Source organism: Zootoca vivipara, chromosome 7, assembly GCF_965207765.1.
Source record: "Zootoca vivipara chromosome 7, rZooViv2.hap1.1, whole genome shotgun sequence".
Classification (NCBI taxonomy): Eukaryota; Metazoa; Chordata; class Lepidosauria; order Squamata; family Lacertidae; genus Zootoca; species Zootoca vivipara.
The window spans coordinates 65,596,882-65,623,016 of record NC_142590.1 but is presented as its reverse complement, the minus strand read 5'-3'; the positions used below and the strand labels follow the sequence as shown (position 1 = coordinate 65,623,016).

The following is a 26,135-nucleotide window of genomic DNA, read 5'->3' as shown; positions in this document are numbered from 1 at the left end:
TTTAAATTAGGTTCATTAACTTTTGGCACCTCTGCTCTAAGTAGGACTTAGTTTAATACAACCCGTGAATTCAGATAGCTGTTCAAATTACTTAGTGTTTCTTGACAGGGACATAATGCAGTCAGTTTACTTGTTAGCACAAGGCTCAACAAATTGAATTGCAAATATACCTCCTTGCCCATTTTAAAGGCTTTGAAGTAGAACTCCAGTTTTTTAAAATTTGAATGGGAAAGACTGCTTATTAGGAACTGTATTCTTGCAGCAAAATCATACAGTCATACCTTGTGTTACAGACACTTCAGGTTGTGCACCGCACGAACCCAGAAGTACCCGAATGGGTTACTTCCGGGTTTCGGCGCTCGCACAGAAACGCTAAATCATGCTTTGCACAGAAGCGCCGAATTGCGATGCGCAGATGTTATGCTGCAGGTTGCGAACGCTGCTGGTTGCGAACGCTGCTGGTTGCGAACGCTGCTGGTTGCGAACGTGCCTCCCGCATGGATCACATTCACAACCCGAGCGTTCACTGTATTTTGTAAACCTTTGTTTTCTATTTTATAACAATGTATTATGATAAATTTGCCCTGGTACTTTTAAAGTCTTAGTTGTAATCTGAGGGTGGAATTCAACTGTGATATTACAAACGTTCTGCCTGTGCAAGTGTATCAGCTTGCCAGGGGGACCATTCTGCCTCCGCTGGCATGCCTCTCGCAGCCAGTTGCGGAGGAGGGAAAGAAAAGAAGAAAGTCTGTTATGCACAAGGCTTCTACTGACAGGGCTTTTAGGCATATCCCAACCTGAATTTTGTGCTTCTTAAAATAAGGAGAAACTTACTCTACACTTTCTTCTCCAGTGTTGGCAGCAGCTGCTTCTGTACAACCACTTGCAACACAGTGCTTCCAGCTCTCCAATATGTTTAATCCTCAAACGTAAGTTAATCTCTCTCTCTCTCTCTTTTGTAAAATCTGTTTTATTTCTCTATTTTCAGTATACATATGAAGAATAATTAATTTATTGTATTGTCTTACTCTTCAGTGAAGAAGATGCTGGCTGGGATACAGAAATTAAGGATGATGTGATTGAGGAGTGTAACAAACATGGAGGCGTTGCCCATATTTATGTAGACAAAAATTCAGCTCAGGTATGTTGATTAAATCAGTACCCAAAGGTGGTAACTTCTATCTGTTCCTTTACTTCTACAATATGTGGCTATACTACTGATAGAACGGTCAAGTACTTGGGAGCATTTTATGTTCTACAAACAGACCAAACTAAAGTATGCTCTGTGTTATGCCAGAAAACTGTTACTCAGTTGTCAGTGAACAAATGTCTATACAGACATTGATTCAATTACTATTTACATCATTGCAAGGTTAAAATACATGCTTATGAATCCTGAATCACTAGCTGCAAAGAATATAGGTTCAGTAAGTACTGCATGGACACAGTAATTCAGTTTTACTAGCAAACCAGAGGTTTAGAGTAACCTCTTTTCAACCCTGGGAGGTGCGTGGGGTGTGTTCACGTGCACCACACCACAGCTGACACACAAACATGTCATGACACACAGTTTGGAAAGCTCTGCCATAGACCATCTCAGTTAAAGGAAAAAAGATGATACTCTGAAACCTAAATGAGATTTGCATGCACCTAAAACTTTTATGGGGAACCTGTAGAACTCCAGATGTTGTTGAACTCCCAACCTGCCTCAGCCAACATGGCTAGTGGTCAGAGATGATGGGAATTGTAGTCCAGAAACAATTGAAAGGCCACAGATTCCCCAGCTCTGCCCTACAAGATCATGTAGGAATGCTCCTTAATCTAGTTCTGCTTTCAGATGCACAGGTGGCTATGTGCTCACCTTTGGCTGATATGCCAGATATAACCCTTCCTGATGAAACTGGACCATGCCAGTCTTTCAATCCTTAGTTACCTCGTGCTTTTTGTGGCACTGCCCTTGAAAAGCTTTTGGAAACTTCAGTTGGTACAAAATGCTACCATCAGACTTTTGTCTCAGGTTAAACATTCAGAACAAATTACTTTTTCTTTTTTTATTGCAGGATGTACTTTAGCATAAGCTGCCTTGAATTAACTTCGTGCAGAAAAGGCAGGATATAAGTATATTAAATTAATTTGATGGATTAAAATATTTGTTCATATTTAATCGGTAGTTTTGTTCCAACAACTTGAATTGTTGATTTCTGTTGAATCTGCAAGTGAAAGGTTCTGTTAAATGCAGTTAATGTTGTTTGTATTTCAGGGTAATGTGTATGTCAAATGCCCTTCAATAGCTGCAGCAATTGCAGCTGTCAATGCATTACATGGAAGGTGGTTTGCAGGTATGTGACTTAAAGTTGTTGTTGTTGTTGTTGTTAGAATTTATATACCGCCATATTACCCTCAGGTAATGTTTGCCTTGTTGCTGTCTAACATAGGTAATAGGTACTGTATAGATAAACAGGTGGGACTTTGAGAAATAAATAGTGAGGAGAGTTGTTTTTTAGACCACCACCTAAAAAACTAGGTAATCACAAGTACTTGGGCGAAGTGGTATATCAATTTGCAGGCTTCCACTGAGAACCACAGCATCTCCACCATACTTCCTACAAATTTATCTTCAGAGCTAGTAAGCCAGTGCCCTTAGAACACATGTTGATTTGAGTTCTAATACTTTTAATTGTCTAGATTGATGATTTGCAGTTGAACTCAGATGGGATTGATATTTTGGGGAAGAAGGTTATTTGTGTAGTAGCACTTGGGTAATTGCTGGGTGAGATATAAAACCCTTCCACCTGTTTTCAGTTTGACATCCCTTACCCAGGATACTTTCCCAACAATTTTATTACAAGAGGATCAACAGTTCCATTTAAGTTTAATGTAGCCTTTGATGCCCCATCCTTCTTTGCCAGGCAGATCTTTGTACGTTACAGCAGTGGTTTTCAACCAGTGTGCCGTGGCACCCTGGGGTGCCTTGAATGATGGTCAGGGGTGCCATGGGCAACACTGGCCTCTGTCCCTCTTTCTTTCTCTCCCCCTTCTGATGGCTTCTTGCGTCTCTGCCTCTCTAAGGCTTGCATAGCTGTTTGTTGCAGCAGCCCCAACTACAAGCTCCCCAGGCGAATGGTTTCTCTGGGGCTAGTCAGGGGATGCTTCCCAGGCCCCTGTGAGGCAGTGTGAGGAGGCAGCTTTCCCTGCAGCACACCTGACCATCATTCAAGGCACCCCAGGGTGCCACAGCACTCTGGTTGAAAACCCCTGCCTTATTCACTGATATTTTACTATTAACTTACTGTAACCTTAATATTTTTTCATTGGACTGGCTAACAAGTTCTAATTCTGGAAATTATTGCTCTTGTTGGACAGAAGATTTTAATGGTTTTTTTTCTGCTTTTTGTTGTTGAAAACCTCCCTGAGCATTGCAGATGCATTGTGAGGATAGAAGTTTTCTAAAACAATAGTCCTTGGAGGTCTTGTAATGAACTTCATAGGTGTTGCACATTTCTCATTTTGTCCATTCTTGTTTAAAAAGTAAATAAGAATTTTAAGCCGTTTCCCCCTCTCTCATTTCTTTTAGGTAAAATGATCACAGCAGCGTATGTACCACTTCCAACATACCACAACCTTTTCCCTGATTCTATGAATGCAACCCAGCTCTTGGTTCCTTCTCGGCGATGAAGATGGATTTAGTCAGTTTTGTACATAGCTATTTTTGAAGGAAGACTTGAGTTACCTTTTTAATTAGAAGAAAACAAAAGGAAAGGCTGTAAAGTCCTTTCGTGTACATTTCCTGTTACTTTTAAACAAAAAACAAAAAAATAGAGTAAGCAGGAATGCTGTGTGTTCGTTCTCTTGATTAGCATTCCCACTGTATACAAAGCTGACTACTTGTTCTGCCTTGTAATTCTTGTACATTTAGAACATTTGGCTAAAGTGATCTGTAGGAACAGATGTAGCTCATAGAAAAGATTTTTCTGTAAAAGGTGGACAGGACATAATTTTTAATGTTTCACAAGCCTTTTCTTTTAATGCAGGTATTACATTTTACATTCACCTAAATGTAGATGCTCTGCTAAAGGTTAATATCAGATTTAACTGGACATATTTAGTGTGTTTTGTATGGATCAAAAATTTGAGAGGCTACTGAGTGATTTCTTTGGCCAGCTGTTCTGCTCACTTAATGTTGACCAGTTGGCAAAATTGGGAGGATTATAGATGATTTTATTTCTAGATGGTAACTTTTGATTGTCTCTGTAAAAGTTTCTTGTAAATAAGGTGTAAGGTGTGTTTAGAATTCCAAACAAAGCTATCTCTGCATTTCCAGATTAAAGTTCCATTGATTGCAGGGAATGTACCTAAGTTTGAAAGTTGAAGTAGGAAATGCAGGAATATATTTTGTCTGGTTGCATATAATCTGCTCTTTTTTAAGCTCTGTGAGCTCTGAAATATATTTTTGGGTTACTTCAATGTGTTTGACAAAACAGCTTGATATTTCTATCAACAAATGACTTTCATATTGCAATGATCTTTGTAAGAACCACTCAATAAAATTCTCCTAAAGGCCTCCAAAAGCATTATTTTTGAGAACTCAAATTAGGTGCAGCCAGAAAAATGCAAATTATGAATAGTTTGGTTCAAAATGCTGGAAAATCAGCAATAGTTTGAACTTCTCTTTCCCTCCCTCCCTCCACCTTAGTGCAGTTTTTCCTTACACATATCCACCAGAATTTCTTACAGTTTAAAAACCAAGCTACATTTGTCACGGTGTAGAGGGTGGGCCCCTAACCACCTTGGGCCTACAGGCACATTTGGAATTTTAGGAGTGTTTGCATGACCACAGATTGACTGCTGCTGTTACTAAATGTTGGAAGCATACGCAGCTGTCATCTCTTGCCATCTCGAGTGATTTTTAAAAAAAACATGAAAGACATGGGGCACATGTTCACCAATGGAGATGGAAAAACCTAGTGAGGCCTGCCTGTTAGTTGGAGCAGTGTACTACTCTGCTCAGCACAGGAAGTGCAGAAGCAAGTCCCTACCCAGTGTTGTATCATATCTTACTCCTCACAATGACCCTGATGGCCTTTTCTTCTGGACTCTATAATTTCTATGTGGATGGCAAAGGTTGCGGTACTTATGACTCCCATGTGTCAATTCCAGGGAACTTAGGTTCACCTCTCTGCCACTAACAGCCATGCAGCTGGTAAAGCTCAAATTGCAACATAGGTTATTTAGGTGATATGGTATCCTATCTGTAAAGTGTGTGGCCCTTGACAACTGATTGAAAGCTCTTAACCCAACATTTTTAAACTAAAAGTTTTGTTAATTTGGTTATATTTTGAGAAGGCTATGCTGAGACAAATTTGAAACTAAAAATGAATTATTTTATAAGTGACAACATGCGGTTGGGCGACACCCTATATAACTATGCCTATTAAGTGAAAATAGTTAATAATCTCTGGAGAATATGCCAAATCAATTCACAACATACCCAAACAAGTTCTCATTATTTATCCCCCTCAAAGGCATAAGAGGGCCTGAGCTCCCCTTCTATAATAGTAGTGATCCAATCCTACAGTAGTGAGTTCTTGTTATCGCCAAGTGGAAAGCTATGGACTTCTTTAAACTTGAAATGAAAATTATTTTTACTCTTCCAGAATAAGTGTAACTTAAACATGAAAGTGTTATTAGGCTTACACTGCAAAAACCTGGTACCAACTTCTTTTGATTATCCATGCAATGATTCAAATTAATGCTGGCCCAATCCAAATTGTTTTGCAAGTCATTCTATAAACAGTTTCACATACACACTTTTGCCCAATTTTATTCCACCTCCATAAACTTGGGATTTTTGCAAAAATTCAAGCCTCCCTGGTTTGGCTTACAAAATCAAAGACAGAAGATTCCTTTGATAAACAATCAATGGCTGATATTTTAATACACTAATCATACCCACACAGGAAACACTTGATACCAATTAAAAAGCAACTTCTAATAGGTATGATTCCTATAATTGATCATTTATTTGAGGTCACATCCATGGAGATTCATTGTATACAGAGATTCCATTGCTTCTAAATCTCCACTGCCTTTGCCACTTTTGTTGTGGAGAAAAAGATTTACAAACTCTTGCTACAGTAATAAAGGCCGAAACTTAACTTGATGGATTATTCAATCTTGGTGCAGAGATTTTTACTCTACTACATAGCAGAACTTCCAACTTGCAGGGGCATTGGTCTTCGTGATAGAAAAGTAACATTAACAGCGGATTCCCATGCCAATTGCCATAAATGTCCCAAAAGTTCCACCACTCTGCATCATGGTTTTGCCAACACCACCCATCAGTTCTCGCCCTCTCATGCCAAACCTAAAAGAGAAGAAACAATGACAGAGGTGGTTACTTCCCACAATAATGGGAAAATTTGTGTCTGTTCCTGGGAAATGCAATCAACATAAAAAACTTAACTAATTTTGAGTGGGTACTTTGGAGTGACCTATACAGCAAGTTAGCTCATAGTAAACACGGGGTGGTCTGCCAGCCAGTGCAACTTAACAAACAGAAGTAAAGGTAAAGGGACCCCTGACCATTAGGTCTAGTCGTGACTGACGGGTTGCAGCGCTCATCTCGTTATTGGCCGAGGGAGCCGGCGTACAGCTTCCAGGTCATGTGGCCAGCATGACTAAGCCGCTTCTGGCGAACTAGAGCAGCACACGGAAACGCCGTTTACCTTCTTGCTGTATTTATCTATTTGCACTTTGACGTGCTTTCGAACTGCTAGGTTGGCAGGAGCTGGGACCGAGCAATGGGAGCTCACCGTGTCGCAGGGATTCGAACCGCTGACCTTCTGATCAGCAAGCCCTAGGCTCTGTGGTTTAACCCACAGTGCCACCTGAGTCCTAACAAACAGAAGTACTTCCCATAAACTAAACTCCAAAGAGAAGAAGTTAATGATAGCAGGTCATTTGAGAAAACACATCTTTTAAGATTTACTATTAACCCCAAACCCCATCCTTTACTTTGTATATATACACCAACACAGTTTAAGTGTACAAAGTTTTAGTACTAATTATTCTCCAGTAGAAGTGATTTCTACAATAGATTTTATCTAAAGCTTTATACTCATGAATGTGTCTTGCTCTCAGAAATATACAGGAATGCAGTCATGATATGTTATCTGGCAACAATCCACAGAATAGGTGGGGAAGTAAGCATAAAAGATTGTTAAGTACAGGCGGTGGCCATTTGGGGCACGTCCAATTGACACGCAATTGCCAACGCATGGGTCCTTATGGACTTGGAAGAGTGCAGACCATGGCCGTAATGAGGGTGGGACACACTTATATCTGCATCTCTGACTCACGCTGGGCTGCAAACAGAATCCCTGCTCAAAATGGTTACCGCCTCTGATACGATCATATTGCACTAGGCTAGGAAAGGTAACGAAGGTTCTTCTTAGGATTTATGTTGCATTCAACTACATTCCAACATACCTGAGACAAGAAAATGTGCCGAACAGTGCACCTGCTGCCATACCAACAGCAAAGCCCATCATGAAGCCCATTTTCACTCTGTCAAAGCAACTGGGTTGGGATTGGCCATATGGCCCCACTGTCACAGGCATCTAAAAATATAAAAAATACTTTAAACAATATCGCTTCTATGCAGAAGATAATCCTCATCTGCAGTGTGGATGGATTACTCCAAATATGAAAGTGTGATCAATGTACATGACTGTTATGAATAACAGGTGAAAAAGAAGTCCCTGCACCAATAAGTATTTTATTGGTTTTCAACAGTAGTACCATAGGAATTCATAATTTGATTTGCTTCATACAAAATAAAACTTGCTACAAATGTCTCTTTTTATGGAAGTTGTAATGGATGTGGGGGATGTGTAATGGGGAAATGTGGTCCTATTTAGATCACAAAGGTTCCCTCAAAATGCCCCAGGGAGGCAAATGAGTTGAACATGCAGTAAGCCCTACCTGTGTGAAGATATGGCAATTAGTTTCCTGCACTAAACCTAGTACTGTATTATTCTAGTCACCACATTTTCTTTGGGATCGCCAATCAACGTGTGATAGAAATGTACAAAGGATGAATGCAAGTCAGTTAAGGACTAGGCTGAAAACAAGCACTTTGGACTCAACATTATTATTTTTTTAAAAAAGTTTTAATTTCAATTTACAATAAATAATAAAGAACTGTTCCAAATCAACTTCGTTGAATGAACAGCAACTTTGAAATGAACTATAAACTTTGAGATTTTAAGCTATTTTCATTTACTACCCTGTTTGGTCTCTTAAGAAATATTTAGACAAAGTTCTATTTTACAACTGTTTAAATTCTTAAATGTTTAAATTAAGGAGCAATACTTTCCCACTAGGTAACACTTGTAGTAGGGACCCAGGTGGCGCTGTGGTTAAACCACTGAGCCTAGGGCTTGCTGATCAGAAGGTCGGCAGTTCGAATCCCTGTGACGGGGTGAGTTCCCGTTGCTTGGTCCCAGCTCCTGCCAACCTAGCAGTTCGAAAGCACGTCAAAATGCAAGTAGATAAATAGGAACCGCTACAGCGGGAAGGTAAACGGCGTTTCCATGTGCTGCTCTGGTTCTCCAGAAGCAGCTTTGTCATGCTGGCCACATGACCTGGAAGCTATACGCCGGCTCCCTCGGCCAATAATGCGAGATGAGCGCGCAACCCCAGAGTCGGTCACGACTGGACCTAATGGTCAGGGGTCCCTTTACCTTTAACACTTGTAGTAGTTCAGTAGTTTAGCAAGCAGAAGTTCAAACACACAAGTTGCCAAACAATCCGAAATCAAAAGGGCCCGACAACAGGCAAACATATTGTTAACATTAGCTTGAAGGATATATACAGTATCCCCACTGAATCTTCCACGGAGTTCAACTGGCTTAGTCATTATTTGTAATATGGTGCAATGTAGACCTTGAACTCGTAGACGCTTACATAATGCTTTTTATATTAAAAAAACACCAAAAAAGCCAGCAGCGTAGCCATTCTAATTTAAAGATCAAAATTCCTATATTCTTGCTTAACTCTTGTGCGAGTATCAGCATTTTCCTCCAATATGGAGAAACGGACCAGTTTCTGGAAACATTGCCGCTTTTAAAGGGATACAGAGAGGAAAAGAGAAATAATTCACAAAAGACCGACACATCTTTGTTGGGGATGCGGGGGGGTGGGGCGCAATAAAATAGGCTCAAGAATAACACGCGTGACTTTAGAATTTTAAGGTTACGTGGCAACGAACACTGAGGTCTTTAAATATCGTACGTTTAAGGGCGCGCGTATCTTTCTGTCCCACTTGCTTATTGAGTTTCTCAGTTTCGCTGAAACCACAAAGGCGGAGAAAGGCTCGGGACACGAGAACAACGCAAACAGCGGCATCGCTATGGCAACCTAAAGAGACCCCCACCCCACCCCACCCGGATACCCAGCGTCAGAAAGCCCACCCTGGACCATCTCGCTCTCTGGGCCCGCCTGCAAACAACCTTCGCCCTGCTTCTTCCCTGGTCCCCCCCTCACCTCGACCACTCCGTGCCTCGTTAAACCCGAGTTTCCCTCAGCTCGGCCTGCACTTCCGTCGCACTCCGATTACGTCGCAGGAAACGGCTCTCACTGGGGAGGCGAAGAGGCGAGCGTCGTTGTTGCGGGTGCTTGTGGCTGCGCTCCGCTAGGCGAAGGACGGGAGGCGGAGTGACGATGATGGCGGTGCGGCCGGCGACATGGCGGGCTCTGAGAGGACTGCTAGCCGGCCAAAGGAGGCGGCTTTCAGGGGTTCAGCAGCAGCAGCAGCAGCAAGGTAACGGCGCTCTTTCTTTTGGAATCCCGCCAGGAGGGCGAGCGAGCCTGGCGGGACGCCCGGCGGATCCAGAGTTTCAGGAGTAGCAGCTGGTAGGCGGTTCCCTTCAGCCGCTGCGATGGCATCTGCCTCCTGGGCAATGTTATGTTTTCCGCTGCTGCGGACTTGGGAAGCTCGCGCAGGAAAAAAAACAACCCCAAACACGAGTGAGAATCGCCTGGTCCCTTCTTCCCTAAGGCAGCTTGAGCAGTTATTTTTTCCTGTTGAGGGCTTACTCTCTGAAGTGGGTTTGCTGTCATTTGGAAGCAAACTTGACAGAATGTGAAAATAGTAGAGGATCGGGACCGTAGAGCCGTAAGATCGGACGGGGTAGAGCCGCCGCAGCGACACTGCTGGCTAGCCCCAGGCAGATGTGAAAAGCTCAAACGCAGAAAGAGAACGTGTAGTAAATAAATAACTACGCCTCCCGGTGTTGCGGTGGTCTGTCCAACTTTCTCTCCCGTCAGCTACAGTAAACGGCATTGCGATTGAGTCCTACTGTAGTAGCCGAAGGGATCGTTGAGATGACGGGAGTGGGATTACAGCCCTTTGAAAGTTACAGGCCCAACCTTGGGTTTGCAAAAGTGGCGTAGTTAGTAAATGTTGGAAGGGCGGGAACTCATCGTGACAGCTCCCATGGTTACATCCCTAAGAACAGTTAAGGGGGGGCGGGAAGTAGGCTGCTTTGTTGATCAGCAAAACATTGCATAATGCCCACTTTTAGAATACAGTAGTGACCTGATAAATCCATGTTGGATTGGGAGGGACTTGGGTTCACATCTTTGATAAGCCATGAAGTTCACTGGGTGACCTTGGGCCAGTTACTGTCTGAGCCTAGCCTACCTAATAAAAGTATCATGTGCCAGACCAGATCCAACTTCCAAGCTTGCAGTGCTGGCAAATACTGCCCAATCAGATGCCATTGCTCCAGGTATGAATAACTATTGAAGCTGTTGTCTCCCATGTTCATGCTCTACTACATCACTGGTTGGAAACCTTTTCTACTTGTCCCTTGCTTGCACTTCTATAGAGGTAGCCATTTTTCTTTCCCATTGTGAATTGGGGATGATTTTGGGCAGGAAAATGCCAGGAGGGGAAAGGGATGAAATAGCCCTTTATCCTCATGCTGTCCCTGTGCTGAAACTACCAGCCTCCTGTGGCTGCTTTCCATTAAAAAAGTAGTAGGAACCAAACATTCTGAATCTGAAAATGTTTTATATGTTACATATAGCTAAGCTATGGAGATAATCTTGCTCTTTGAATGCTTCACTATTGTGTGAGCTCAGTTCAATTGATTTCTGCTGGTGGTTCAGTTTCAAACTTTTAAAATGCCACATTCTGGTTGAAATGCTTTGTTATAGCTGCCTGAACAATAAAGTCCTGTGTATCAGCTTCTGAAGCTGAACTTAAAGTGGAAGTATTTTTTTAAAATATGTTTTAACCATCTGTCTGAATTGCTTGTGCATTAATTAATCTTCATATACTACCGGTACATACTGGGATAAGCCCTCCACCCCATAGTAGAAATGATATCTTCTGCAAATTTGCATTTGTCACTCATATAGTTGTCTTTCCCTAGGCATAGGAGGTGCTGATGAAACTTCGCTTCGACCATTGTACATGGATGTCCAGGCAACTACTCCTCTGGTTTGTGAACTAAGTACTGTACTCTTTTGAGGAGTGTTTGTTTAAAGAAGCACATTGTTTACAGAGTAGTCCTGCACTATTTACTTAGAGGTAAATCCCACTATGTTCAGTGGGGGCTTACTCCCAGGTAAGTGCATAGGATCACAGCCCAAGTCTCCTGTCAACCGTGAGAGGTTTGATAGGTGAGAGAATAATACAATATGATATCTGACTAAGATGTACTCAGGCTAGATCTGTAGAAATGATAATTTCTAGAGTCTGACTGAGTCAGATACTTCTCATTGGATCTAGTACATGGCTGAACATTTACACCCTGTTCTTAATCACGTTTTAATCCTATTTACTCTGAAATAAAGACTGTTGCCATACTGGCCATACTGTCTTGTGTACACAGACAGAAAGAAGATTGTAGCCTTAATAACAGGTCTGGGTGTGTTCCAAGCATTTGTGTGTGTACGGGAAAAATCTTTGATACAGAAATATATTTGTTAGTGATGAAATGAAATAGAAGAACTATTAATATTTTTTTCTAGGACCCTAGGGTTTTGGATACCATGCTTCCCTATCTTGTGCATTTTTATGGCAACCCACACTCAAGAACTCATGCTTATGGTTGGGAGAGTGAATCTGCTATGGAAAAAGCTAGACAGGTGAGATTTCTGCATTGTTCTTATAATCCTATATAATAAAGTCCCCGTGTCTCTGCATCCAGATTCCCTGTGTCCCGTTTCCGCGCTACTGCGCATGTGCACAGGGATTGGACCAGAGACTTGGAACGCACATGCGTGCGCTCTCCCCCCCAACCCCTCTGCCTACCGTTTACCTACCTGCGGCCGCCAACCACTCGCTTCTAAGCAGCAGTGCGAGGAGGAGGAGGCTGCGAGATAGACCCGTGCGCTTCTCTCTCTCTCTCTTTCTTTCTCTTTCTTTCTCTCTCTCTCTCTCGCACACACACACACAAACCGCCCGCCCGCCGCCACAGCAAACCACCTCAGGCGGTCACTGGAGGGAAACGCAGCCGCAACTTTCCCCTCTCACGGCTGCTGCTTTTCCCCTTCGCCTCTCTCACGGCTTATTCTTTTTCCCCTTCGCTCACGCAGGCAGCGCGTCCCGGAGAAGCCCTGCTCGCTTCTCTCTCTCTCTCTCTCCCGTTTATTGAACGGGCTGAAATACACTAGTTTATTTATAAACTGCTTATCAGTCAAATCTCATGGCATAGCTGCCAAGTTCTCCCTTTTTTTAAGGGAAATTCCATTATGCTGAATAGGCTTCCTCGCGAGAAAAGGGAAAACTTGGCAGCTATGTCTCATGGCAGTATATGTATGGGTATGGGAATTTCATCCAGAAGACAAAATGTATTGAGGAGTTAGTGATCTGACAAGGTTACCCTTCCTGCCTCTGTTCCTTCCCCCTCCCTCGCTCTTTTAATTTTTTTTTGCTGGTGTGAGAACAGTCTTTAATGTCCTGAGAATGAGAAGGTGAAGCCCCCCCCCAGCTGCCTTAATCAGTTGTGGAGGATAATGCTGGGTACCTTCTTTGCCATTGGACATTGTTTTGAAAAAGTGATGCATTGGGAGGGGGCGGCTAATGGATGATCTGCACGTAGCCAGTCTAGGAAGGCACACAAGCTATCTATAAAATCAGGCGGTTTGGGCAGAGTTTCTTTGAAGCTCGTGCACGGACTGGTCGACCGCAGGGCATGCAAACTGAGACTACCTGGGGGAGTCGCTTTGCCACTTCTTGAGGGCTTCCAAGTAGCAGATTGAATTGCTTACTTTGTATGTATACATTGCTTGCTGTTTTGAATAAAATCTTTATAATCTTCTCACTCACCTGTGTATTTTGTATTGCTTCTGAATCTTATTTTAAAAGAATCACCTTGCCTTTAGCAAGACAGTATACAAAATCAAGAAAAGCAAGATACAAACTTAAAACAGTAAGAGTACATTAAGCCCAATGTAAAACCAACATGAACAATAGCCAATACTGCTATCCTGAAAAAGCCTGGCATTCAATGCCAGTTGCAGCTTCTAGGCAAACCTCAAGGGCAGCTTCACGTAGAGCACATTCTAGTAATTCAACCTTGAGGGGATAAATATATGGACCACTGTGGCCAAGGTATCCCTGTGTAGCCGAAGCTGATAGAAAGCTGATAGAAGGTGCTCTGAGCCCCTGAGACTACTTGGGCCTTTAGTGACAAAGTTGGAGTCAGCAGTACACCTTAGCTTGTTCAGGAAGAATGCAGTCCAACCCAGAATAGGCAACTGAGCTGCCTTCTGGACTTTACCACTTACCCACAGAGCTTCCATCTTGTCAGGATTCATTTTCAGTTTATTGGCGATCATCCATCCCACCACTCCACCCAAGCATGTTTAATACTTGCATAGCCTCATCTGATTTAGATTTCAGAGAGAAATAGATAGAGCAGGGTGTCATCAGCATACTGGTAACACCTTACTCCAAATCCCCTAATGATGACACCTAACAGCTTCATACAGATGTTAAACAGCCCTGGGGTCAGGACGGTTTCCTGTGGCACCCCATAGCACACTTTGTGGGGGGCCAACAAAACTGCCATGCAGTGCTACTCATTGAAATCAGCCCTGGAGCAACACAGCGCCTCCAACTCCCATCCCAGGAGGTTACTATTGTTAATGGCATCAAAAGCCTCTGGGAGATCAAGTAATAGCAACAGAGTCACACTTCCCTGTCCCTTTTTTGATAAAGACAACCCATCGGAGCAACCAAGGCAATTCAGCCATGAAATCAGACCTAAATCTAGATTGCAGTGGTTAGTGGGTTAAGGTAATCTGTCCACCAAGAATGCCTGTAGATGTGCTGCTGCTACCTTCCCTCCAAAAGAGGGTACTAGTGGCCAGGCAGTAGTTGGCAAATGCTACTGGACCATGTTTTGTTTTGTTTTTAATATAACGAAGTGGCTGCACCACCACCTGTGAGCATAAAAATGCAGTTTAATTCTAAATCTGCCCTTGCTGACTTATGAAGCAGTTGTGTTTTGAAATATGTTACAAAAAATGTCTGGTGAATGTGGTTTTCTGCCTCAAAGTAGTAACATTGTGTTCTGTCTTTTTTTAAACAGCAAGTTGCATCGTTAATAGGAGCAGATCCTAGAGAAATTATTTTTACTAGTGGGGCAACAGAATCAAACAACATAGCAATTAAGGTAAATGACTATATTGTAATGCCAAGTGATGGTGATGTAAAAACAATTCACAGTAGTCTGGATGTTCAAATATTACTGTCCTGTCTTGTGTTATAATTAAGGCAGAAGCTTAATACAATTGCAGCAACTAACAGTGCAATCCTGTGTATATTTTTTGGCTTTACCTGAGAATAAATAAAAGTATTGGCAAGTCTTAAAAAATGCTAAACCGATTACCTTGTGTTTTTTTAAGTATGTGGAAGTCACAATTCTCTACATAAGGTTATTTGGATAATGTTATTGTTTTTGCATTTGCTGGATGAGCATACTGAGTCATGTTAAATATCTAAAGATACTTTGTTGTTTCTGGTATCATAAATGTATTGTAATTGTAACTTGGTTGAGATCATATAGTGTATACTGTAACTTCCTAAAACAACTTGATGTAAACTTAACCAGGTTCACACCACACTCCTATGCACTCAGAAGTAAGTGCTATTGAATTCCATGGGACTTCTTTGGGTAAGTGTGCATAAGAGCCTCAGGCTGTGCTCTTAAACTCACTTATTAGGAGGTAAGCCCTATTGAACACTGTGGGACTTACTTCTATGCAGATATGCATGTAAGATCCTACTGCTAGTTGAATTAAACTTCTGCCTTCCTTAAATTAGATTGGCTAAGGTTTCTTGCTGTTAAGAGACATATTATATAACCAAACCTAATTCTGCCTGCTTTGTACTTAAAACAGTTATGCAAAGAAAGATTTGCATTATCAAAACAAACTGACAGGTCTCTTTTCAAGATACTGCAGTTTGTAAGGTTTCTGTGGCTACATTTTTGCTTTGTAGCTATTTCCCATAATTACACTTAGGAAAAACGTTCTATGTAAAAATTAAACCATGAAATTTATTTAAAAAACTGAGCTAAAGTTGAAAATTGCCAAGATTATTTGAATAGTTTTTCATATGCAATCCTTTGCATATTTACTCAAAAAGTAAATCTCATTGTGTTCAGTGGGGCTTACTCCCATGTAAATGTATACCGTTTTGGGCTGCAATCCTATGCACACTTTTGGGAGTAAACCCCCCTGAACTTGGTGGGACCTATTTCTGAGTAAATGTGCCTAGGAATGTGTTGTCTATTGCTTGAAGCATCAAGGTAACTGGGCATTTTGCATTTTTTTAAACTTGATACTTATAGAAACTACGAACCTCCAGCAGTTTTGATCTAATATTTTCCCCCTTTTATCTGTGTAAAGGGTGTTGCAAGATTCTATAAATCCAGAAAGAAACATATAATTACAACACAAACGGAACACAAGTGTGTGCTGGATTCATGTCGTGCCCTGGAAGCTGAGGGATTTCAAGTCACATACTTGCCTGTACAGAAAAATGGGATTATAGATATAAAGGTAAATCACTTGTTTCCAAATTTGTATCCATGTGATTGCAGCTCCTCTCTTCTTTTTCAGTCCTTTGCAATGGAATGTTAACAAAAATACAGTCTTCAACTTAGAATATGGATGCTACAGAGAGCTGTCTAAATAAAAACTGGTGAAATGTTTGTTGGGTTGCAGTGACAAAAGGGTGAGGTTTACTGCATACCTAGTATATTGTACAAAATTGGATCAGTTTAGCAGGTGCATTCAAAGAAAGGACACTCCCCCAACTTCACTACAGTACTAGTAGAATAAATTGATTTACATCTTTAACCATTTAGACTGCACATCTCAGCACAGGGAGTTGCCCTATTGAATATAATGGTGCTTATATGTTAAAAGTGCAGTGTAGTTGTAAAATAAGTTTCATTTGCAGTGCTAATGCAGTTTGAATTAGTTCTCTTCTATGATTTCCCCCAGGATCTAAAAAATGCAATACAACCAGACACAGGCTTGGTTTCAGTAATGACTGTGAATAATGAAATAGGAGTGATACAGCCAGTTAAGGACATTGGTAAGTTGACAGTTTGGGTGGAATTGATTTTATGAAAGATTGTAAGATGCTTTATGGAAGAAGTTCCTCAAAAAACTGGTTATGAAATTTGAAATATATAAATAAATAATAGTCTTAGCTTGTGCTTAAATGCCAAATACTTATAAAGCGCACACTGTTGAAGCATAGAATAGCTACATAATTGTGGTGACTTAGAAACAAATCATTGGCTCACATTCAATATCTGACAGCTTTTCTATGTCTGTCAATAATTTGTGAGGGTCAAAACAGATGTTACATGTGAGATCTGTGACCAGATTTCCAAACTGTTTATGTGTCTACTTTTGAAGCAGGACTGTGGGGATTTTTTTCACTTTTTCTTTTCCGCCATTTCACTCCCATCTAAATGCCCACCTCCCAGCAGTTGAAAGCTAATAGTGCGGTGAAACACAGACATCATTTGTATTATATCTGTTCCCAGATTTATTTTGTGATGACCTCTGGGTTTTAGCAATACATTTGAATTGATTGATAAAATCAGTATGTTTAAAATCTTTAAACATTTTCATAAAATATAAATAATATTTCATTCTGAACCATGTTGTTTTTGCATTGTAGGTCAGATCTGCAGTTCCCATAAAATTTTCTTTCATACAGATGCTGCACAGGCAGTTGGGAAAATTCCTCTAAATGTCAATGATATGAAAATTGATTTAATGAGCATCAGTGGCCATAAAATCTATGGTCCCAAAGGTATTGATATTTCTTATATTAGATACTACTGCATTTTTACTAATAAAGGTGGCCAGGTTTATTTGATTAGGTAGTCAAATAAACATTTGGAGAAATAGCTAACCCTTGTCAAGGCATCATGAAAAACAGTGACCATAGTACAGGGCTGGAGAACCTGTGGCCTTCCAGATGTTGCTGGCCTACAGCTCTAATCACCCCTAGCAATTATAGCAAATGATGATCAAGGATTATGGGACTTGTAGTCCAGAAATACCGTATATTGAGGGCCTCAGGCTCCCTATTCCTGCAGTAGTATTTAAGGAGGAAACGAGAACAGCAGAGGAAAGCCTGCAACTGCCTTGCATGGATGGGCACTTCATTCAAAATAGCTTTCTTTGAAATAAGTCCTTTGAATTTTGGTGTAAAGTACTTCCATGTGAGCACTTTGAACACAACTTGGTTCCTAAACATTGGTCTGCTATCCAAGATCTGGAGACAGCTATGTGTGGAAGAAGATACATCTACAAATGGAATAAGCTATACCTATCCACATACCTTACACTATACAGATCTATATGCAGCAGCCTCCATGCAAACGACTGCACAGGGCACTAAGGTCGCAGTCTATAATATAGTAAGATGTGCTTTAACAGGTTGACTGTTGACATCTGTGTGTATGGATGTGACAGTATGCATGACAGTACGCATGACTTTCTGCCAGTATATTAAAGATTAGGATGCCAGACAGTTATTTCTCATTTTCTGGAGTTAAATAATGACAAAGGAAGATCCTGCTGAGAACACCTCAAGGATTTTGATAAATAAGAAGATACTTATTTTATAGAAATTAGCAAATGAGGATTCTTCCAATTAGAAATGTAAATTGAATATCTGAGGATGAGATCCAACAAAATGTGAATGGTTCTGTTTATGTAACAGGGCTTCTTCTTCCTCTCCCCCCCCCCCACTGCAGGTCCCCACAGTGACCCCCCAAAAAAAATCTTCAGAGGGTTGGGAGACCCTCTGGAGTAGATTTTGGGGGGTGCATAGGGGGCTGCAAGCTCAAGTGAGAAACTGGAAGTTCTGTTGTAGCAACCAGATTGCCATTGCTCAAGTGGCTGAACATCACTGGATGTTGCCCTGAATGTTTAAAATGCATCTCTTATGATGAAGAATCTTGATTAAAAGTTCCTGAAGGATTTTTTCTAAATATTTCTAAATATGCTAGGAGACATACAGTATGGAAAGTCTACCTGTGTACTGAACAGAAGTAACTTCTTGTTTCTAAGGGGTTGGTGCAATTTATGTTCGGCGGCGACCAAGAGTAAGAATGGAACCTTTACAAAGTGGGGGAGGCCAGGAGCGAGGATTACGTTCTGGGACTGTGCCAACTCCTTTAGCAGTTGGTCTTGGAGCAGCTTGCGAATTGGCACAACAAGAGATGGAGGTATAAAGAGCAGTTCTAGTTGTGTAAATGTTCTTGATCCATTTATTTTACCATGTTCTTTGAAGCCTTGTTGATGGTTGAAAGTCTGCAACACATTCCTCTAACAATAATGATTAGGGTTTAATATGATGCCCTTCTCTGTACTGTAGAGAACTACCGTAATCATGCTCCTTAATTCAGCCTTTATTTTCCTATAATATGTAAAAGCAGTTAAATAAGCAAAGCAAACTTGACCTTCTTGGCAGAACAATTTTCTGAGATGGTTTTGAGTACAGTAAGTTTATTTTAGTAGTGCTATGTTCATTCATTAAGTAGTTCTCTGTGCCATGTTTCTTACAAATTCTAACCTTACAGTTAGAACCTTTATGGTCCCTGTCTTGCTGTTGATAAGAGAAGGCAGGCAGTTTCTAGAACAACTAGTGTTTATTGATTATAATAATTGTACAGGGATTTGCCTCCATTTGGTGGGCATCTCTGTTTCTTCTCAAGCATAGGATTTTCAAACAATTATGGAGGCAATTTCTTAAAGAATTTTCCTGCTACATATCTCTGAATTTTACAGCAGCAATTGTGGGATAGCAGCACAAATTCAGGGGGTGGAATCCAATGTTGTGCAAGCAGACTTCTGTTCACAGAAAGAATCTATCCTTTCTTTCCTCCATCCCCCCCATGTACCCTGAAAATGTGGGGCATATTTGGGGGTATTAGAGCATGGAAGGGAGAGGAGAGGTAGGTGAAGTCCCATTGTGCATGTGGAAGTCTATTCCACTTGCACATAGCCAGCATTGGATATAGCCTGCTATCAGCTTGATAACCATAACTCTCATATTTAACTTGGGGCTGAATTTTGCTGTGGTTACTATTTGTGTGAGAAATTGCTCTGACAAATATTGTGTTATTTTGCCTTGTCTTTTTGGTTAACAGGCCAGATTTTACTGATACAACATTTTTAGTACATCAATCAAGGCTCATCTGCATGTTTGTAGAATAGCTAATAAGTTCTCTTGTTTCTTTTTCAGTATGACCATAAGCGAATTAGTTTATTAGCTGGCAGATTAGTTACAAACATAATGTCTGAAATTCCTGATGTAATAATGAATGGCGATCCAGTTCATCGTTATCCAGGTATTAGCAGAATGTTGAGTTCTTTACTACAGAAATTACCTTTGACCATTAAGGGTTTCTTTTTAAAATGAATATAGCATTGGAAAATTTAAAAACAGATTTAAGTGTTAATCTGTTACAGCAGTATTGTTTTAGAATTGAAAGCATTGTTGTGCTCATAGGGTACTAGCCCAGAAACTCAACAAATAGCTTAAATATTGCAAAATTCTCATCATCTGTTATACAATGTTCTGTATATTCATGACTAGATGAAAACTGAGATAATATAACAGCATCAGTGCTAAATAGTTTTACTGTTGCTCTATTAAGCATATGAAGTCAACATGAAATTAAGTAGAGATTGTAGTCACCGAGACACGATGTTTAACTAATTCAGGGATGTCTTCTGCTTCTGTACTGACCTTAAATTACTGCATAAATTAATCCCAGTGAGTTGCAGATTATGCACAAGCTTTTCTTATTGTTTTACATCTTAGTTCTGAATTGTATGTTTTAGGTAGAGCACTAGGATTAGGATAAATCACTGTATTAAGGACTGAATGAAGAATTCTGTAATGGTCCAAAGAGCTGCTCACTATTTTCTTCCACTGCGTTAGCCAGTTTTAGGTTGTTTATAAATAAAAATTATGGCTCTGCTGGTGAGACAGTTGTTCTTTGTGCATTTCTGGAATTAGCATTTAGCTCTCTAGTGATCAGAGCTGTGGTGACATTCACATTTCAAAGGAAATGAAAAATAAACATTCCATAAAGGGAAAATAGGCTCAGATTATTTAAGAGCAGGGTTCGAGCCCCATGTTGGGCTAAAAATTCCTGCATTGCAGGAGGCTGGACTAGATGACCCTCGTAGTCCCTTCGAATTCTACAATTCTATCATTCTGTGATTCTGGAAAACTCTGTTGTCTAAAGTACAATCTTAAAAGAAGCTGACACTGCTTTGTTAACTTTGCAGGCTGCATTAACTTATCCTTTGCATATGTGGAAGGAGAAAGCCTGCTGATGGCCCTTAAAGATGTGGCTCTGTCTTCTGGAAGGTAATATTGTTGGTGTAAATAGGAAAGAATGGGTGAAATTGCATTAAGCACTTGGATCGTGTCTGAGGAGTCCATCCCTTCGTCTCTGGATTCTGTTTAGAGAAAGACCCAGCTACACAGGGTGGTTAGAAACAGTTGAAGGCTAAATACTTAAAGCATGACTCATCCAGCCTCCCTTTTTCTAAGGAATGTGTGTACATGCAGAGGCAGGTATAAAACCCAAGGTTGAATTCAGCAGCATTGGCATCAGTGTGAGGTATTTGCCAAGTGTGAGCTTTTATCATCTTGGTGGATGTTACATGCTATATGGTTCAGTTCAGTATAGTACGATGAGCTAGCATGGTAAAAGGCAAGTGATCACTACAAGGTTTGTTTCTGGGACAAGAGAACTCTATTATAGCAGATTAATTTATGATGTACCAGCATCTCTTAATGTAGCTAATGTATTTATGCTTGTCTTGTGCCATGAGACAATAGACACTACATACTTTGAACATGAGACTCTTGAGAGTCCCATGGACTGCAAGAAGATCAAACCTATCCATTCTTAAGGAAATCAGCCCTGAGTGCTCCCTGGAAGGACAGATCATGAAGCTGAGGCTCCAATACTTTGGCCACCTCATGAGAAGAGAAGAATCCTTGGAAAAGACCTTGATGTTGGGAAAGATTGAGGGCACTAGGAGAAGGGGACGTCAGAGGACAAGATGGTTGGACAGTGTTCTCGAAGCTACGAACATGAGTTTGACCAAACTGCGGGAGGCAGTGGAAGACAGGAGTGCCTGGCGTGCTATGGTCCATGGGGTCACGAGGAGTCGGACACGACTAAACGACTAAACAACACTTTGAACTGAGCTGAATGGGATAGGGAACTGTGAAAAAGGTGGACTACTAGAAAGCAGGAAAACTCTGATATTGTGCTGGAAGAGTCTGCTGGAGCTGTGCATACTCTGCTGATCACACTGGTCAAAGTGTGGTGTAGTATCAACAACAGATGGTGGACCCAAGTATAACAGGTTATGGGCCAACTGACTTCTAGAAGTCTTACATATGAGAGAAGAGAGAGCCTGGAATATGGTCTAAGGACACATTATGCAGTCTATTGTTAAGGCTAAGCAAGTCTTAGTTTGGTCATGTGCAGATGAGAGATTGCCTGGAACTCCCATGGCATATATTTAAAGGAGAGCAGAATAAAAGTGGTCTTTTCCACTTCAAGTCACCAGAATTGATGATCTAGAACAAATCTATGAGCCATCTAATCCAGAATCTTTCCTTATTTTGATCAGGGCTGATTTACTTCCATTTATAAGGAGTGTCCTATTAGCATTTCTGACTCCTTTCAAATATTTATTATTCCTTTTAAAATTCAATTGGCAAATGTCAAATTACATAATTTAACAACCAAGCTTTATTGGTTATAACTGGATCTACTAGATGGTTAAGTCTTCCTGCTAATATCTTTTTGCCCTGTCCTTCCAGTACTTTAGTCCCCCTAAATTATAAGAACAACTTAGGGCATTATGTTCCTGATCACATAACACACTTTTTGATATATTACCCACCCTTTCTGATCTTTTCCCCTACCCCACACTTCTTTTTCTAACACCAATCTGTTGCTGTACTCTGTCTTCTTTAATTTTCTGCTTCTGCAGTTGAAATGCCTTACCTTCTATTAATTATGCAATTACACACTCTTCTCTTGCAGAATTAGTCTTCTTAGTTTGTTTCTGTAGTCAGTAAATCTTTAGGTGGCAGTGATAGAGTTATAATAAGAGTATATTACTCTAAAGTTGTCTGCTATTTTGATTTCTATACCAGTTCTGTGTAAGGACAAAATGCCAACATATTGTTTTTTCTCGTTAGTGCTTGCACATCTGCATCTCTGGAACCATCATATGTGTTGCGTGCAATTGGAACTGATGAAGACTTGGCTCACTCATCTATAAGGCAAGGCTTATAGTTCTATATCAGGCATAGGCAAACTCGGCCCTCCAGATGTTTTGGGACTACAACTCCCATCATCCCTGACCACTGGTCCTGTTAGCTAGGGATGATGGGAGTTGTAGTCCCAAAACATCTGGAGGACTGAGTTTGCCTATGCCTGTTCTAGATAGTCACATGTAATTACGGTATATTACATCCATCAAGAGAAGAATCCCTTTTTATGTTTTTATGTGTGCTGTGTTGCATCTGATAAGCTCTCTGCTTCATTTCAGGTTTGGCATTAGCCGTTTCACTACTGAGGAAGAGGTAGATTATACCGTTAAAAAATGCATACAGCATGTGAAGAGATTAAGGGAGATGAGGTAAATAATAATAATCTGAATATTAGACATTAACCATCACAGGATTTCTATTAAAGTCTGTCTGTGGTAAGGAAATACTCCCAGAAGTCACTGAATCTCAGTGGTTAGAGCAGATCAAGATAGGGGAAGGAATATACTATCTCTGTAGCTGTGATCCAACCTGATATTTACAGCAAACTGGCACAATCCTTATAAAGCCCAAATATGCATGCAGTCCCATTATCATTAGACTGATATTAGCAAAAATACTTATAAAACATTCCTCTTCTTAAATATTATTATTATTGTTATTATTTGCTATTGGACCTTCATCATTAGGTCCCTGGGTAGATCACAACAATTCAAAAATACAATACTATAATCAGTTAAAGCAAATTAAGTCACAGAATCAGGTGGGTCCTAATATATATTTATCAGGTGTCAAAGGCCAGGGTAAATAGGCATTTAGAAGGGTGGAAATTCATAAATAAATATCTTTATTTCCATTACTAGTGTCTCAGTATAATACCCATTGTGGGTTCAGGCATTCAACCTTGGTGAAATTTTGCCATAACAAAACATCTTAATTGGGTATTTCGGAAGATAGGAGTCATTCTTAGACATAATTACTTTATGTAATTAGAAAGTGTTCTTTGAGGAACTTCTTTTAAAATAATATTTTGTTCTTAGTTATTTCCTGAAAGTTCTGTTGATGTCAAATTACAGTGGTACCTCGGTTTGCGACCGCAATCTGTTCCACGGAGCCGGTCGCTCCCCGAATCGGTCGTTCACCGAAGGCACGCTTCTGCGCGAGCGTGAAGCACAAATAGAGCGCTTCTGCGCATGCGCCACTGCACAGATCGCTTCTGTGCATCCAAGCGCCGCGTAACCCGGATGTAAACACTTCCGGGTCCGTGGTGGTCGGAAAACAAAGCGGTCGTAAACGGAGGCGGTCGCAAACTGAGGTTTGACTGTATTTGTATTTCTGACTGTCATTGAATTTTCCTTCTCATTTTACAGCCCACTATGGGAAATGGTACAGGATGGAGTTGATTTGAAGAGCATTAAATGGACACAACATTAAGCAAGGAAATCACTTGTTATCTTGGACTGGATGGATATAGATTAAAGTAATATTTTCTCTACATTCCTGAGTAAAACCATGTTGTACTTGTTTAAAAATACAAAATCTTTGGGTAATCAGTTACGCTTTCTAAATTCGGAGCCTGAAAACTAAATCTAAGGTGATGTTGTTCAGGTAAACAATTGTGCTTACAAATCATCAAATACAAATGGACATTAGTTTCCTGGAACCAAAGAAGTTGCAGTACTTTTATTTTGGAGGTGGCATTGGCGCAGCTTGATATGCCAAATCTTCAACTGTCTTATTGTAAAAATAATAAAAAAGTAGTTTGTTTCTACAGTAGGTTCACCTAGAATAATTTGCATCTGTTTCAGCAACATCTGTCTTATTGCAAAACTTGTGTTCAAACAGACAGTATGGTCAGAAGTAATCCTCTTACAGAAGGCAGTCTTCCATCTAAAAAGTCCATGTCTTATATTTGAGCAGTGGTATTTGCTACATAGCAATGAATTCAACTGTGCCTAAGGCTTACTAGCTCCCAAATGCAGATCACATTCACCTTTTCACAATTTCACCTTTTCCTTACTTTTACCCTTGGTTTGTTATCACAAAATATTTTCTCTTGCTTTCCAGAGTAACTTTTTCTGAGCTATTTATTGCTTTATTTTTGAGTGATGATGGAAGATTTCAATGTAATGTTTTTCCTGTAGGGCAACAAAGTTTGGTTTTTGCTGAGGATAAGAAGCTATGGTATTGAGAATGAGATTGTGTCTGTCTAGAAATAAACCAGTTGTGGAAATATCCCAGATTTATCATCACTTAAAAAATAAAACAATGTCATTGCCTTGCACTTCAGGGTGCCTGACAGTGCTAGATTAAGTTAAACTGGTGGTGCTAGTATTTTTGGTACTCAAGAAATGTGTGCCCTCATTTGTATGGGATTTTTTTTTACTGTTATTACTGCTTTCTCAAATAAATGCAGGAAGGAAATTTAACTGTCTATAATAAATGAACACTTGTGTTATGCATCTTTGTGTGCACACCATTTTGAAGGAAATGGCTGCTGACCCTAGGCAATGGATTGTTAGCACACAATCAATGAAGTATCCTATCACTTGCCTTAACTACAAGTATACACAACACATATACTCCCATTGAAATTGTATCAGCTTCCTTGAGATAATGTTTATTGCAAACCTGTTCCAGCAAAACTGCTTCATGTAGGAGAGTTCTTAATTTGCAAAATTGTTACAGAAGTTTTCAAAAGCATGGTTTAAAATGGAAGAAGCATTGATACTGCAATGATGACAGTTTTATTACCATATCACAAAATTCAATTTCATTTTGTGGGCAAGCCATTAATCCCCCCCCGGTAATTTTTTTTAAAAAAAACAGCTTTGGAACACTTATTACACTGTACACTGTTTCTTACACTGTACACATAGACTTTTTGAGACATTTATTTTTGTTGTTTTAGAGGAATTCTGTGCAATATAAGTACAGTGAAAGAGAAAGGACATATTACAGGCAGGCAGAGAGAAAAAAGATAATGTGTTGAAAACAAAATACTGAGTTAAAATTGGCACAAAAATGCTTTTCTATGTTTAACTTGGTAATGTGGCACTCTTCTATTAATAAAGAGATAAAAGCAGCTTTTACTTGTTTGAGTTGTGAATTTTTGTTCATTGGGATGGAAAATATATATACACTGATTTACTGAGCTAGTACCCTAGTTCTCATAAGCATATATGAGATTATAGGAATTTTTGTCTGAATGTGCACCACTCTGCAGTTCCATACATTGCAACATATTTGCTATTGCGCACAGAGT

General features: G+C 40.3%; 3 protein-coding genes across 36 annotated transcripts in view; 2 read left to right on the top strand and 1 right to left on the bottom strand.

Annotated features, from left to right (window-relative positions):
* The window catches only part of RBM39 (RNA binding motif protein 39), a 32,466-nt gene extending 27,898 nt beyond the window's left edge, over positions 1–4,568 (top strand). For all 31 annotated transcript variants that reach the window (XM_035121955.3, XM_088673447.1, XM_088673449.1 and 28 more), the window contains 4 exons: positions 854–929; positions 1,036–1,141; positions 2,261–2,339; positions 3,575–4,568. In XM_035121955.3, coding sequence (XP_034977846.3) covers positions 854–929; positions 1,036–1,141; positions 2,261–2,339; positions 3,575–3,675 — 362 coding nt within the window. In that variant the 3' untranslated portion in view covers positions 3,676–4,568. The remainder of the gene's footprint in view (positions 1–853; positions 930–1,035; positions 1,142–2,260; positions 2,340–3,574) is intronic.
* Positions 4,569–5,996: 1,428 nt separating this feature from the next.
* Positions 5,997–9,595, bottom strand: ROMO1 (reactive oxygen species modulator 1). Of its 3 annotated transcripts, none has more exons than XM_088673467.1 (4): positions 9,547–9,595; positions 9,260–9,350; positions 7,489–7,619; positions 5,997–6,364 (listed from the first exon to the last, which is right to left on the bottom strand). In XM_088673467.1, the coding sequence occupies exons 3-4, from the start codon at positions 7,617–7,619 to the stop codon at positions 6,256–6,258; spliced, it is 240 nt and encodes a 79-aa protein (XP_088529593.1). In that variant the 5' UTR covers positions 9,260–9,350; positions 9,547–9,595; the 3' UTR covers positions 5,997–6,255. The 3 variants fall into 3 exon arrangements, with proteins under 3 accessions (XP_088529593.1, XP_088529594.1, XP_034977860.1); XM_088673468.1 differs by having other exon boundaries at positions 9,295–9,350; XM_035121969.3 differs by lacking the exon at positions 9,260–9,350.
* A 48-nt stretch (positions 9,596–9,643) lies between these two features.
* NFS1 (NFS1 cysteine desulfurase) lies at positions 9,644–25,955 on the top strand. 2 transcript variants are annotated; one of them, XM_088673466.1, is made up of 13 exons: positions 9,644–9,818; positions 11,440–11,509; positions 12,043–12,159; positions 14,610–14,693; positions 15,931–16,083; positions 16,531–16,624; positions 17,222–17,356; positions 18,625–18,782; positions 19,802–19,907; positions 20,857–20,938; positions 22,799–22,882; positions 23,152–23,241; positions 24,241–25,955. In XM_088673466.1, exons 1-13 carry the CDS (start codon positions 9,724–9,726, stop codon positions 24,302–24,304), a joined length of 1,332 nt encoding a protein of 443 aa, XP_088529592.1. In that variant the 5' UTR covers positions 9,644–9,723; the 3' UTR covers positions 24,305–25,955. The 2 variants fall into 2 exon arrangements, with proteins under 2 accessions (XP_088529592.1, XP_034977858.3); XM_035121967.3 differs by having other exon boundaries at positions 9,644–9,823; positions 11,442–11,509.
* Positions 25,956–26,135: the final 180 nt, after the last annotated feature.